Raw genomic sequence first — 14,009 nt, 5'->3', positions numbered from 1 at the left:
AGTCATCTAAGAATGACAACAGGTAACAAGTCACGAGTTGTATATAACTTAGTGAACATTTCATTATAACTTTACAAAATATGTTTACACTAAAACTGCAAAAAAGCTATCCCTGGGACAGCTTCTACTACTTCTCAAATTCATGCTCATTACTTGCTGTCCAGAGCTACTCTCAGCTATCTCCTTTATTTATTTTCAGTTCCTGTTATCCAGGTTCACACCTTTCTGCTTCTTTCATCCATGTTCAGTGCTCATTATAGAGTCATCCCCTCACACCGCCAGAATTCTTATTCAATATTTGTTTCCAAGGTCACCCCACCTAACAGTCCAGTGCTTGCTTTTCATGGAAATCCTTCCCACCTCCTGAATCTGTGTTCAGTGTTAATCCCTTAAACACCGTCACAGCACATATTGTTAATGTTTTTCACCTCCATTGTCTGGATTTTGTTCCTCACCTCTGGTTACAGCCTTTGTGGTTTTCATGTTCTCCCTGAATCCATTTGGGGTTTGTATAAGTATTTTTTCTTCCTCCCATCTCCCAGATGCCTGCTGTTTGATTGGCTATTGTAAATTCTGAATCTCTTTTTATGTATTTGTTTTTTTCCTTACTGCCAGAGTCATGACTAAAAACAGGCCACCAGATATGGTTACCAGTTATTAGATTAAGTAAGTAAAACTCTGGAAATGATGAATGAGTTAGAGTTCACAGAAATTCCCTGATATCATTGACAAACACTGGCATTAAAGAAATTCCCTGATATCATTGGCAAACACTGGCATTAAAGAAATTCCCTGATATCATTGGCAAACACTGGCATTAAAGAAATTCCCTGATATCATTGACAAACACTGGCATTAAAGCTCAAATAGACCGTAAGACAAACACAATTTTAAAAAATGTGAATTACCATCCGTCATAATAGTGCATATTTGTTAACTAGTATCGTGGGTTTAAGATCTGTTATTAGCTCCTTTTTTACAGATAACACGCAGTCTGTGTTTTATTGAGTGAAAGAATGTATATGCTACTTGTGAATAAAAGTAATGCATTGAAATATGCTAAAGCAAGCACAATTCCACAACTGTGCTCATGCGGCTGCAAAAAGAAATCTTTATTCTGCAACTTCCTCCATAAAATGTCAGACCAGCAGTTTAAAAATGCATTAGTTGAATATTGAACCATGTCATCCAAGCAGAAATTGTCTTTCATTTTGAACAGTTTACAATGACACTGTGGGTTAAATCTGTTTAGGCTGACACTGTGGACTAAATCTGCACTTGAATTCATGAAACATCTTGATATGTATTTGTCTTATTTACTTTTACAATCAGATTATAATCAGTGATTCTATCACCATGGGAGCCTTTATTTCAGTGATTCTTTTTCACTGTTTATTTCTGTATTGATTTGCGTTGCATTCATTGTCGACTAAAACCTGAAGTGCATGCTTAATGTTTCCTTTGAAGTGAATTCATATTTTTATCTTGCAATTTATAACAAATGGGACAAAACAGGAAACAAAAATGCAGAACTTAAGTACTTGGCTTATAGTGTTCATGTGCACATTACAAAATAATGCTAGCTATTTTACGAGATATGTTGCTGACAATGTTTAATATTTACTCTCTCCTCCTCCCTTCATACTGCTGTCCTAGATGACTACTAATTAACATTCGGCATTGACACTTTAACCCGAAGTTTAAATCATACCTCCATCGTTAAACTAGGGTACAAAAAATAAGAAGGGGGTTATCAGTCAAAAAATTAGGGACAAAGTTTAAATATTGCTCTCATCAATTTAGAAAGTTACTAAAATAATAGATTTTGCATTAGCTTGTATTTTCCGAAACACATTAAATCTAAAACTCAAATGTATGACATTATTTAGGGATTGCAGTCCTCACATTTACCAGAAAAACCGCACATTTTTCCAAAGACAAACCAAAAATATGAAACAAAAATCTGGATAGTTTGTAAAATTCTGGACAGTTTAGAGATATGATTAAAATAACAGTGGAGAAAGTATCACTTTAAGGAATTATGGGCTCCCCCACAATAGGCAAAAATGGTATTACATTACAGAAGATTAGCTGAATGATATTGTTTTTCGTTGTGTGGCTTTTCCAGTATAGTAAGAAACGCGGATTAATAAAATTATGAGCAAGGAGGGCCACTAAAGTCAGGTGCGCAACAACCAACTACTACATTCACTGATAGGTCTCTGCTATCAAGCACTGCAGCTTTATTTTGTGAAACTATCAAGTTCACCTAAAATCAGCATTTAAAAGCCATCGTACACAATAACTTGATAAAATGACCTCTATGGCAGATGATGAGCTGTTTCCAAATTTTGTTTATAAAACATGACCACCCAAAGTGCAAAGGACATAAGGCCACTGGTTATTTAGACTAACAGCCTTCACTAATGCGCATACATCTTACTGTTCACAGTACAGTAACCAGAGAATCAGTTTAACAAAACAACCAAAAAATCTAGATTTACCCTTCGAATGTGAGTGAATCTTTCTGACACTCTTACCAGACAAACCTGTGCCTAACTCTGAACCTCTTGTCTCCAAGATGTGCAAGGCTACCTCTCATAATGTGGAGCAAATCGGTAAAATGTGGAATAATACTAATAAAAGTTCACTCACTGACTGGTTGAAAACTGTTAGTTTATGCTTTCAGCGAGTTCTGCTAATAAGTATGATTCAACGTTACTTTCCACTGATACTTGTTTAAAAATATTTACAATGAAAGCGTGGCCAACCCTTCCTGGTGAAACTGGATAGAATGTGGAGTGTTTAAGACTGGACATAAGGAAAGTTCTACATAATACTGTACAGAGAGTTATGACCCGGTCCATTGTGACAATAAACCTTATAGAAACTGATTTGGGAGAACAAAAAAACAAAACAAGTAATTTTGAGTTTCAGATTAAAAATGATCTACCTTTCAACACCTATCACCAACCTGATAAGGAAATGGCTTGTGTCTCTGCCGTACCCGAAAATACTTGCATTTTTTTCTCATTTATGCCAGTCTGTGGACAAAAAAGGTGGGGGCATATAATTGGCCTTAAATCTAAATGGCCGATTAAAGTGTATATGTTTTACGTTCCATTACACAGCTGCGTTTACAATATCCCATATATTAAGTAATGGTGTAGTAATTTAAGCCACCATAAGATGCCCTGGTTTTATTAACAGCATTATAAATATAAGACTGGCAGTGGTAGATCTCACTGTGAAGAGACGAGATTGGCTAAAGCAACAGTTGCAAGGTATGGTTTAAGCTATCATAGTATTCCCACAACCGATGCAAAAAAGTTCATGAACACATTATGAGGAATATTTCTCATTTTGAATCTTAAAAAGCTTGTGTTCTTCACAGTTCCACGTTGAAAAGCTGTCAACAAATTCAGTATTAAGATTTTTTAACTCACATACATGGTAAACAAAAACGAATCATAGCAATTCAGCAAAATATTTTAAGTATCCTCTGAGCTTCTTAGCTGAACTTGTTAATAAGCTGTTAGTAAACGCACCACCGTTTCCCCATTTGTTCCACCTTATGAAACGTGGTGTTCCACATTTTGGAGATGGAAGGCTGAAAGCTATAACAAAGAATAAAGCATCAATGGGTCAACTGTACCAGTTTTGTTCTTTCTGTAGTTTATATCTCAGAAAGGAATGGGTGTCCCTTTAGAGGCAAGTGGGTTACATATCCTATACCGTCCTTAGAGGGTGAATTTTGGGAAACATACGGTTTACAGCAGTTGTTTTTTTTAAACTTTTTGTATATTAAACAGATACACGCTTGTAAATCAAAGGATTTTAATAATTATGCACTCAGTGTGACTCGTACCATAACAACTTTATTACCTTTCCTGCACTGTCCTTTTGCAAAGTTATTCCTCTGTTTACTGTACTAGAGTCCCAAGTTGATTAAGTAACACTTCCTTTGTCCCAAGCATTTTTTTCTCTTGATACATTCTGTAAGGGCTCTGATTGGTCGGTGACTCATTCAAGAAATGAAACTGAATTATAAAAGAAGATTTGTGGCTTCTACATGAAATCGACACTTAACTTTCTAAGAAAAAAAAACTTTAATATAACTTCACTGTTTTTAACGGACCTGTGCTTGGGTGCAGTGCACACAGCCGTCTTTAAACAAGGGCATTATTACAAAACAGTACTTGAACCCTGAGGTGAACAGTTTAATTTCTCAGAGTGAAAATTGCCGTGGTTAGGTCATTTGGACAGGGTGTCTTTTAAAACATGTTAATTCTCATTTAGTCTGGAAGGCTAGCTTGCATAGAACTGGTGTCTTCTTCCTGGATCAAGACCATTTACAACATTTTCGGAAGCACTCCTGTGCCTTGCATAGGTGGCAGATAGTAATCTGAACTGCAGGGCATGCTGGTGGCGTGAAGGTTTGGATACAGCTTACCTATCTGGGACATTTTTATCTCAAGCAAATCTTTTTCTGCACAAATAAAAGGAGGCTCTACTGATCCGACAATGGCACAGAAGCTACAGGCCGAGAACTTGTATAGGTAAGTTACTCCTATTTAAAAAAAAAGAAATAATGAGATATATATTAATTTCTTGCGAATCACAACTCGTGGGTCACACAATGCCTTTTGTGTTTTGTCCATTGCAGTGTTAATCGATTATTTTATTTCTTCCTCTTTGGTAAGTGGGAAAAGCCAGTTTTCTAGACTTAATTATATTTATATGAGCGGTAGAGTGAAATTGCTTTAGCTTGTAGAGTTTTGTGGTATGTGTGACACGTGGCTTGTCTGTTATCTGCTCAGTACTGAAACCGGCCTTTATAATGGAGTGCTATGAAGGAGATGAGTGAAACCTAGAAACGTCTACACTACCTATATGTGTATATAGAGAGAGCTCTTCTTCATTTGTTGGCAAAAGCACACACACATCGTTGTGTAACTCGTATCCTCGTGTAAGAGCGCAGCAGGGTAACATAGAATAACTTGGACTCAAACCCGTAATACTCTTAATATTTCACATGCTACTACAAGCCCGTGATCTTTTCGGCATGACTCTAAACAGCAGCAGTTATGCAACTAAGAAGAAAGTGAACCCATTTTAGGGAGACTAATAAAAATTCCAAAGACTTAAATAGTCTGATGGTAATGATAAACCGACCGTGCTCTATTCATGAAAGTGGGAAACTGAGGCAATAAAAACAAACTTATGACAAGTGAGTAAATTCACACACACACACACACACATACGCACGCTCACACTTATGACAAGTGAATAAGTTCACACACACACACACACACACACACACACACACACTAAAGGGAATTAACTTTGGAGAAGTTCATTGTGGCAAGATGTGTAGTCAGATACAATGTTGTATCGTTGCTACGACTTATCTTGCAGCATATTATATATTATATATTTTAACACTGTGTTAAGTTCCCCTACTAAACATTGATGTATATGTTGTAGATGTTGAAAGGGAGTCCTGGCAGAGGCAAGACATCTACTTGACTATCAACTCAAGTGGATAACCAAAGCTGAAATTTAATTTTCAGATATATGTGCTTACAGTCCTCAAGAATACGCTTAAACATTTGCAGCTGATACTCTACCTAAGCAATTAACTTATATGTGACAAAGGAAGTACAGCATGCAGCTCTCCGTGAGTTTGTATTCTTTTGCTATAAATTCGATATATTCTACAGAATATTTAGCATGGAATGCCTTGCACCGAGTGCATAAATCCAACATTCTGCTAAATTCCAAAGCCAGGAAGACATTCTGCACCGTTCTCTGCACTCAGCGCTTAAAAAGGTCTTTCTACACCTGAAGAATGTATTACACTGTATTACAAGGGCACTATGAAGAAGTGTTTCTAATAAGTGCACAACATGTAGAGCCTTAAAACACAACCAGTTACAATAAAATACTTTTACAATTGTACAATCGTTAATATTTTGGGAGGCGAACCTTGCAAAAAAGAGAGTAACTTCTGATTCACATTTCCCTGATTTTCAAAGTAATTTAATGTGTTGGACCCATTCAAGATTTGTTTAGTGTATGATGGTAACAGCCATTTTCAGTTGCTCAAGATTCCAGTGATTAGATCCTACAACTATGTTAATGATCAAAACAATCTAGATGTATATAAGTGCTGGCAACAATGATGTTGCAACACTTCCACAGCTTAATAAAGACCATGGGACATATCCAAGTTATATTGGTTGCTGCGGCTTCTAGGGCTGTTTATTTTATATGTTCACCTGACCCACTTCCCAGTAAAATAAATGGCATACGTGTAGTTATAAAACAAATAACATAAAGTCATGTTTTAAAACCGGAAAGGCAACTACAGCTCTTTTTTTTTCAGTAAACAAGATCAAGTTAACTGTTACTACCTGGCTTTAATTTATAAATAATTATTACCACGGGGCTAGCCTTTGAACTAAGTGATTCAAACATTCAAATAATATTTACAGACCTGCATGGAAAACATGGCTTGCCTTCGGTTTTGTTGTAGATTCTGGTTTTACTACTCACGTGGAAACACTCTAGTAAAACATTCACTGAAAAAGCATTTAAGATGACTTCTCAGTAATTCGTGTATGGATAATTTTCTTAAGGGTATAACAGTCCTTCCGGGATGGTGGGGCAATAGTATATATAATATATTTATGTTACATGATCTCAACTTTTTTCAGTAGGACAGTTGTTTACCGTATTGTTGGTCAGTCTTCGCTGATGACTTGTGCTGTGCAATACTGCAATAAGTATTAAAGGGTAATGACTGAGGTCATTACACAATAATAAAAAAGGTGAGCATGCATTCAGATCAGTTAACACAACAGGATTCTGATCTGGTAGTACTTATTGCGGTCCCCCGGGTTAACAGTGCGCTGTCATCTTATTCATTTAGTGTAGCTGTGCCATAGGGCTTCACAAAGCCCCCTACCGTCCCATATTTACACACTTCTAATGTGTCATGTATCTTGCTATTTAGAAGTATGATATTTGCCTTTATTATGACTAAGGCTATTTCCAGGAATTGTTTTGACTATTACTGCACTGAAATTTCTGAGTACAGATTATGTAACGAATTGGAGAAGAAACAGAAAGAGAGATAAAGCACTATAGCTGGAAGACGAAATGGAGAATATTAATATAATTAATGCCTTGTAAAAAATTACAGTGCATACGAAGGCTAGGCCATTGATCCAAAGTCACAAAAGCATACTAATTTGTGCTTTTATTCACTTCGGAGTGTGTTATAAATGGCAATAATTAACACTCAAACCACATAAATAGACCATAACTTATATGTTTCACAGTGTTTTTCACTTTTAATATTCAAGGTTCACATACTAAAAATCATGACAAGCAACAAAGATAAATAAATACATGCACATGTGCATAAGTTAATGAACAAATATAGTCTGAGAGTTTTGAAAGCTATGATAGCAGATGGGCTGGTACCCCTGACAACTAGTGTACAACCTATATTTAGAGTTACTGATATTCTTTACTCTAGCAATTAGGGTTCTAATCCTCCCACCATTTGTTCTGAATGAGTGGTTCAGTACTTCAATGTTTTAATACACAGTAAAAATGAATTTTGCTGAGTGCATTGCATTTATCCATAACTTGCAAGGTTTGATGAAGCACAAAAACAACAAAAACATTTATTATAATGTAATTTAACTGTATGAGTGTACAAACAACATGCATACTCACACTTAGCACAACTGGTTGGGTTTATAACAAATGCTTTCTTATCTAAATTTTAGTTCTGCCATTGTAATCCACTGTCAGAAGTGCACTGTTACAATATGACCCAACACACCAACATTAGTAGTTAACCAGGCTGGAGTTATGCCAAATATCATATGCATTTCTGTTTTGTTGTAATATTCTTCTCTCAGATGTACCTTGTTTCCTAATAAATTTTAACTTGCAGTATATAACCAAATTAAGTTAATCATCATAAGAATGGGACATCCCCTGTTCCTCAGATTCCTGTTGAGTTCCCTTATGTGGCTTTGAAATGCTCACAGATTAAATATTCTGCATATAAACTCTTTTGGAATGCTTACCTGCCTCTTTAGAAAGTATGAAGCTAGCAAAACAAGTGTATTCTGTAATGTGATTCTCCCAAATGCATAAAATTATGATTAATAATTAAAATGCATGCAAGAAAACACAACAGGGTGTGCACAGCACAGAGAGCATGGGTATTACTGCATGACCAGGGGTGACACGGGTACTACTGCATAACCAGGGGTGACACGGGTATTACTGCATGACCAGGGGTGACACGGGTATTACTGCATGACCAGGGGTTACACGGGTACTACAGCATGACCAGGGGTGACACAGGTATTACTGTATGACCAGGGGTGACACGGGTATTACTGCATGACCAGGGGTGACACGGGTACTACTGCATGACTAGGGGTGACACGGGTATTACTGCATGACCAGGGGTGACATGGGTACTACTGCATGACCAGGGGAATATGAGGCACAAATCTGAAGGATGTATACCTCAGAGTTGTCCCGGGACATGCAGGGCATTCATTTTAATAATCCTTCATCAAGCTGTTCTGATCTAGTGTGCCATTGTGCAATTTGATGCGAAAATGTTTTGCAGTTACTGTCATAAATCGCATTTTGGGTCTGAGCTGCATAAATTCAGGTAAGGGGATATTGGCCCATACATGGCACCCTAAATATGTGCACAGAATGCTAATTTTGGGAGAATTATGGGGATTTGTAGAAAATGAGTATTTAGAGAAGTGCATTGTCCATTTTAAATAACTAATAGTTGTACAGGATTTTAACTTTTTTTACTATGTGGAATTTTGGTAAAAAACGCCAATGTAGTTAATTTAAAAAAACCCTTCTATCAAATATCGTGTGGTGTTGCTCTATCCCATTTGTAACAACTGTTTTACTGTTGTTGTTATTATCGTAATTCATGTTTTGGATTGAAATGAAGAAATTCTGCACCATAGTAGTTGTCCATAGATGACACATTGAAAAATCAAGCTCAGAAAGTTAAGTATTGACAAAGTATTTAGGCTTTCGTTGAAAGTAATGTTTTTTTTTTTTTGTCATATTTTACCAGCTTCCTGGAAGAACTGTCCTTCTTACAGTTTCTGTGCTAAAAGTTGTTTTTGATCCTAGGGACTTGTGACTAAAAATGATGTCTAGGTGGCCTGCATTAGCTTTTCCCCTCACTATATTACATATCTGATGCACAGATAACTGTCATTGTACTTGGTCAGTTTTCAATGCTTAATATGTAGTACATTTCTAATATAGCATGCACTGATAAATTAAATGCATGGCCATGCCACTGAATAGGGCTGACTGAGGTGAAAGTTTTACTTTGCTGAAAAGTAATATATTCCGCCTACATATCCTATACCCACATGCATGAATACCTAAATGCACTGAGTAAATTAAGTCAATAATTCACAACGCAGACTGTTTACTCTAATTACTGAGAACTGTTGAATGGTATTAAGCAAATTAACTTCCAAGAACATAATTATCTTTTCCAGAAACTATACTCATGATACTTAGTACCAAACTTTTTACCTGCTGTATTTTTTTGTAAGTCAATGAAATGAGCAAGAAAGAAATGCCAGTGAAATAATTTAAAAAGCAAAGAAAGAATATTAAATATAGCTTATCTGGTTAACAAATGTATACACTGAAAAATAAATATCTGTGGATGGGTAATATAAAATTTACCTAAGGCCTGCCCCCCATACTACTAATGGACAGAGGCAGCTCCTAAATGCTTTATCCCACACATGAGTCCCCTCAAATTATGTGTGCTATGATCACCAGAGATAATATATTTATTTATTTATTTATTTCCATTTGTTTACTGGGTTTCCGACTGGGCCTAGGTTGCCCCGTTTTCAGCTGAGGCCCAGGGAGAAAAGCTCCACAAATACAATGCTCCAAAGAATTCATATAGTACCATTACAAAAGACAGTTTAAGGAATGCATGTGGTAAGCAGTAAGAAAAAACATTAAGATACATAGAGTTGACAGTACTGATAATGTACTGGCATGAAAATCAATAAGGGGAATACATATAGCACACAGTATCAGGAATATGATTTACATGAAGTAATTTCTACAGAATTCATACACTACATAAGTTTAACTGTAATGAATAACAAAGTGGGAATAGATTTGCAAAAGTTAACTTTGGTAAACGTGTGGGACCTGCTGATAGAAGGGAAAAAAGCAGGAGAGAAAAAGGGTGAGAGATTGTATTAATAAGCAAGTGTTGGTATAACACTGGAGGTTGACAGGGAAAAAGTAAGAAGTGAGAGGAATAAGAGATTAGGTGTAGAAAGTAGTAAAGAGTGGCTCTTAGTAGAAATTTAAGCAGGTTTAGTGCAGGAGCAGAGACAAGTATGTTTGAGGTGTTCCCTTAGTAATTGTTTAAATTTAGGAGTATTGTTAGTGTTGAGAATGTGTTGTCGACCATGGGATGGGTAAAGTCAATCTAACACAAAATGGGATAGGTTAATTCAACCCCAAAAGGGAAACTGGCTAAACTTAACATTGCCCACAAGTGCAGCTAGTGTGGTACTTGTCTATGAACAACTACTAGTTTCCCTATATTACTCTAGCATGTCCAAAGGTAGTCAATGGTTTCCTCTCCAGTTCAGCTGGTGAATCTGGGAATTTGGAGGCAATGTTACAACTGTCTCATGTACACGGACAACCCTCTCCTCCTCCAAACAGGTTCAAATATATGTGAGAGATGCAACTATTTAGCCAAACTGGAGGCTGAGCTCTCTCATCTCAAAACTGGTGTAACCAGTCAGGAGGAGAAGGTAACCTCACACAACACAATTCCAGTATCACATAGTCCCACCACATCAGCGAACCAAACACATAAATACACAAAAACATACTCGGAGGCTCTAAATAAAAATCTACCTAAGCAACAGAGACCTCCAAAGCAGACATCCAAGCAAACACTACCTCAAAACAAAACACGCACAACACATAACCCACAAAGTCAGTGTGCCAAGCAGCCACAGCCCTTAAGGCTGAATAACACACCTGATACTCTTGAAATAGGTGACTCTATTGTCAGACACACTGACGTCCCGCTCAGCAGGCTAAATAAAGAGAAGGTCACGGTGAGCTGCCTGTCGGGTGCTAGGATCCGCCACATAATGCAAGCACTCAGGTCACTCCAAAGCAAATACAAATATGACTCAGTCATTGTACATGCTGGTGTGAATGACCTGAGACGTACCTCCCTGGACTACATGAAAAGAGACATAGAGGAGCTCTCTGATCATGTAGCCCAGGCTGGTATGACCCTGACCTTGAGCAGCATCTTACCCTCACCTAGAATGATGCCACAGTACAAAGACAAAATGATCAATTTTAACAATTGGCTAAAATGTTGGTGTCATTCAAAGGGGATCCAGTGTCTGTCAGCCTGGGATGACATGCTCGACAAGCCACGTTGCTTTGCTAGGGACGGTTTGCACCTGTCACCACTGGGCTTTTGGATATTGGCAAAGGCTCTTGCCACCCCAATAGTGCCTTTTTTAGGCAAGGCTCAAAAGTCAAACCCACCCCCATAGACAGCACAAGGAACAAGAAACTAAGGGTAATGCTGCTAAACACCAGAAGTCTTAACCTCAAGATGCACGCACTCAAAGCTCTCCTCAGTATGGAGAACATCAATATCTGTGCAGTGACAGAAACCTGGTTCAAGGCTCCAGAGAGCACCCCAGCACTACCAGGCTATACCTCATATCATGCTTTCGCCCCAAAACCCGGACCTAACCACAAAAGGAGGGGGAGTTTCCATATTTATCAAGGATATCCACACCTCCAGGTTAGTGGCATTGCACGAAGTATCGGAGACCATCCATGTGCAACTAACAGTGGGAAAGACTGCTTTTCAGTTTATAGCGTCCTACAGACCACTCTCTCAAAGTCAGGAATCCCACTCGGCTTTCCTGAAAACATTGGAGAACATGAAGATCTCTCCGAACACCATTATATTGGGTGACTTCAACTACCCAAACATTGACTGGGAGCACTACTCAAGCCCCAGCACCTTAGCCCAAAGGTTCCTGGAAATTATAAACTCAAATGCTATGGAACAACTAGTCACCACTCCCACAAGAGAGGACAACATACTAGACCTGATCATTACCAACATGGGGACTCTATGCTCCACACCAGAAGTATATTCCTCATTGGTAAGATCAGACCATAAATTAATTTCACTGGATGTCCACATCCGACCCACCCCAGCCCAGAAAAGCACAGTGAAAAACTTATCAAAAGTGAACTTCTCACTTCTCAAAACCGAAGTGGAATCCTTCAAGGCCCCAGGGCCAGTGGAAACTATGGCCCAAACTGCAGAATCCTATATAAATGCATTCTACGGACATCTCCAGGAATGCATGGATCATGCTATCCCAAACAAAACCAAGACCCAATCATCCAAAGGCAGGCGTCCAGTCTGGTGGACCCCTGCCATAAATAAACTGTACAACAGAAGGAGGAAGCTACTACATGATAGAGCAAAATCCCTAATAGGGATGGCATCTCTGATCAGTACTAGCAAAAAATTATGATCCCTCATAAAATCCTCCAAGGCCAGCTTTGAGAGAAAAATTGCACAGGACACCAAAGACAATCATAAGGCTTTTTTCAGTTATGTTAGAAACCTGGGATGCAACTCCCAGACTTGTTCTGAGTTGATTCTAAATGACAAAAAATACATTGAACCCACAGACATCGCCAATATCCTGGCAGACAGGTTCAGTGCAAACTTCTCCACCCCCCCCAAAAAAGCAAGTATCTATCCCGGCAGAGGGCTGCCTCCCAAACATCTCTGATGCTCAGGTGAAGGCTGCCCTCTCCAAAACAAAAAACACTGCTTCCATGAGACCAGATGGCGTCCCAGGTTCGTCCTACATGAACTCCAAGAGGAACTAATCCCTCAAATAAAACAGCTATACAATCTCAGCCTCACTACAGGATATGTGCCCACAGAATGGCATACAGCAACAGTGGTCCCACTCCACAAAAGTGGAGCCTCTACGGACCCTGGAAACTATCGCCCCATAAGCCTGACTAGCTTAGTCTGCAAGGCTATGGAAAGGATCATCATGGAGCTCATAAACAAAGACATTGGGGACCTACAGACACTAGATCCTACCCAGTTCAGCTTTGTCAAGGGCAGATCCTGCCTTTTGAACTTGGTTGACTTCGAAACAGTCACCAAAGCCATAGATGAAGGGAAGGTAGTCCACACAGCCTATCTGGACCTTGCAAAGGCATTTGACATAATACCCCACTCGGGCATCATAGATAAGCTATCCAGCTTAAATATAAACCGCTATGTCACAAGATGGGTCGCAAACTGGCTCAAAGACAGAACCCACAGAGTGAGAGTTGCTGGAGCCATGTCAGACTCGAAACCGGTCACAAGTGGCATCCCACAGGGTTCTGTCCTGGGACCACTCTTGTTCGGTATATACTTTTCCGAGGTACAGGCAAACGTGGGAGGACTATGGCTCACCAAGTTTGCAGACGACTGCAAACTGGGCACCATAATCAACTCTCCAGCTGGCACAAGCATCCTTCAAAAAGGTCTCACAGAGACAGATAACTGGTGCCAGCACCATGGTTTAAAGCTAAATGCCAAAAAATGTATAGTCATACCCTTTGGCAAAAACAATGTGCCCACAAATTACCACATAGGCAGAAACCCATTAAGTACAGAGAAAGTTATTAGAGACCTGGGGACCCAAGTTGATAGCAATCTCTCCTTTGAAAACCACATTGCCAAAGTGGTTAGAAAGACCTTCTACACAGCCCACCTCATCACGAATGGTTTCACATCTAGATCAAGAGAGGTAATCGTGCCCCTTTATTCATCCCTCATCAGGCCCATCATAGAATACAATGCCCTTAAAAAGATT

The 14,009-nt window shown here is 38.6% G+C and overlaps 1 protein-coding gene across 1 annotated transcript in view; it reads left to right on the top strand.

The window, feature by feature from the left end:
- The first annotated feature begins 4,107 nt into the window (after positions 1 to 4,107).
- LOC122814866 (leptin-like) overlaps positions 4,108 to 14,009 on the top strand; it is a 42,177-nt gene continuing 32,275 nt past the window's right edge. The window contains exon 1 of the mRNA XM_044087147.1: positions 4,108 to 4,559. Within this exon, the coding sequence (XP_043943082.1) occupies positions 4,525 to 4,559 (35 nt within the window). The 5' untranslated portion in view covers positions 4,108 to 4,524. The remainder of the gene's footprint in view (positions 4,560 to 14,009) is intronic.

The sequence above is a fragment of the Protopterus annectens genome, chromosome 11.part0, assembly GCF_019279795.1.
Source record: "Protopterus annectens isolate FY-2018-M chromosome 11.part0, PAN1.0, whole genome shotgun sequence".
NCBI classification, from domain to species: Eukaryota; Metazoa; Chordata; order Ceratodontiformes; family Protopteridae; genus Protopterus; species Protopterus annectens.
The sequence above is the reverse complement of the archived record's forward strand: the minus strand, read 5'-3'. Positions and strand labels throughout refer to the sequence as shown.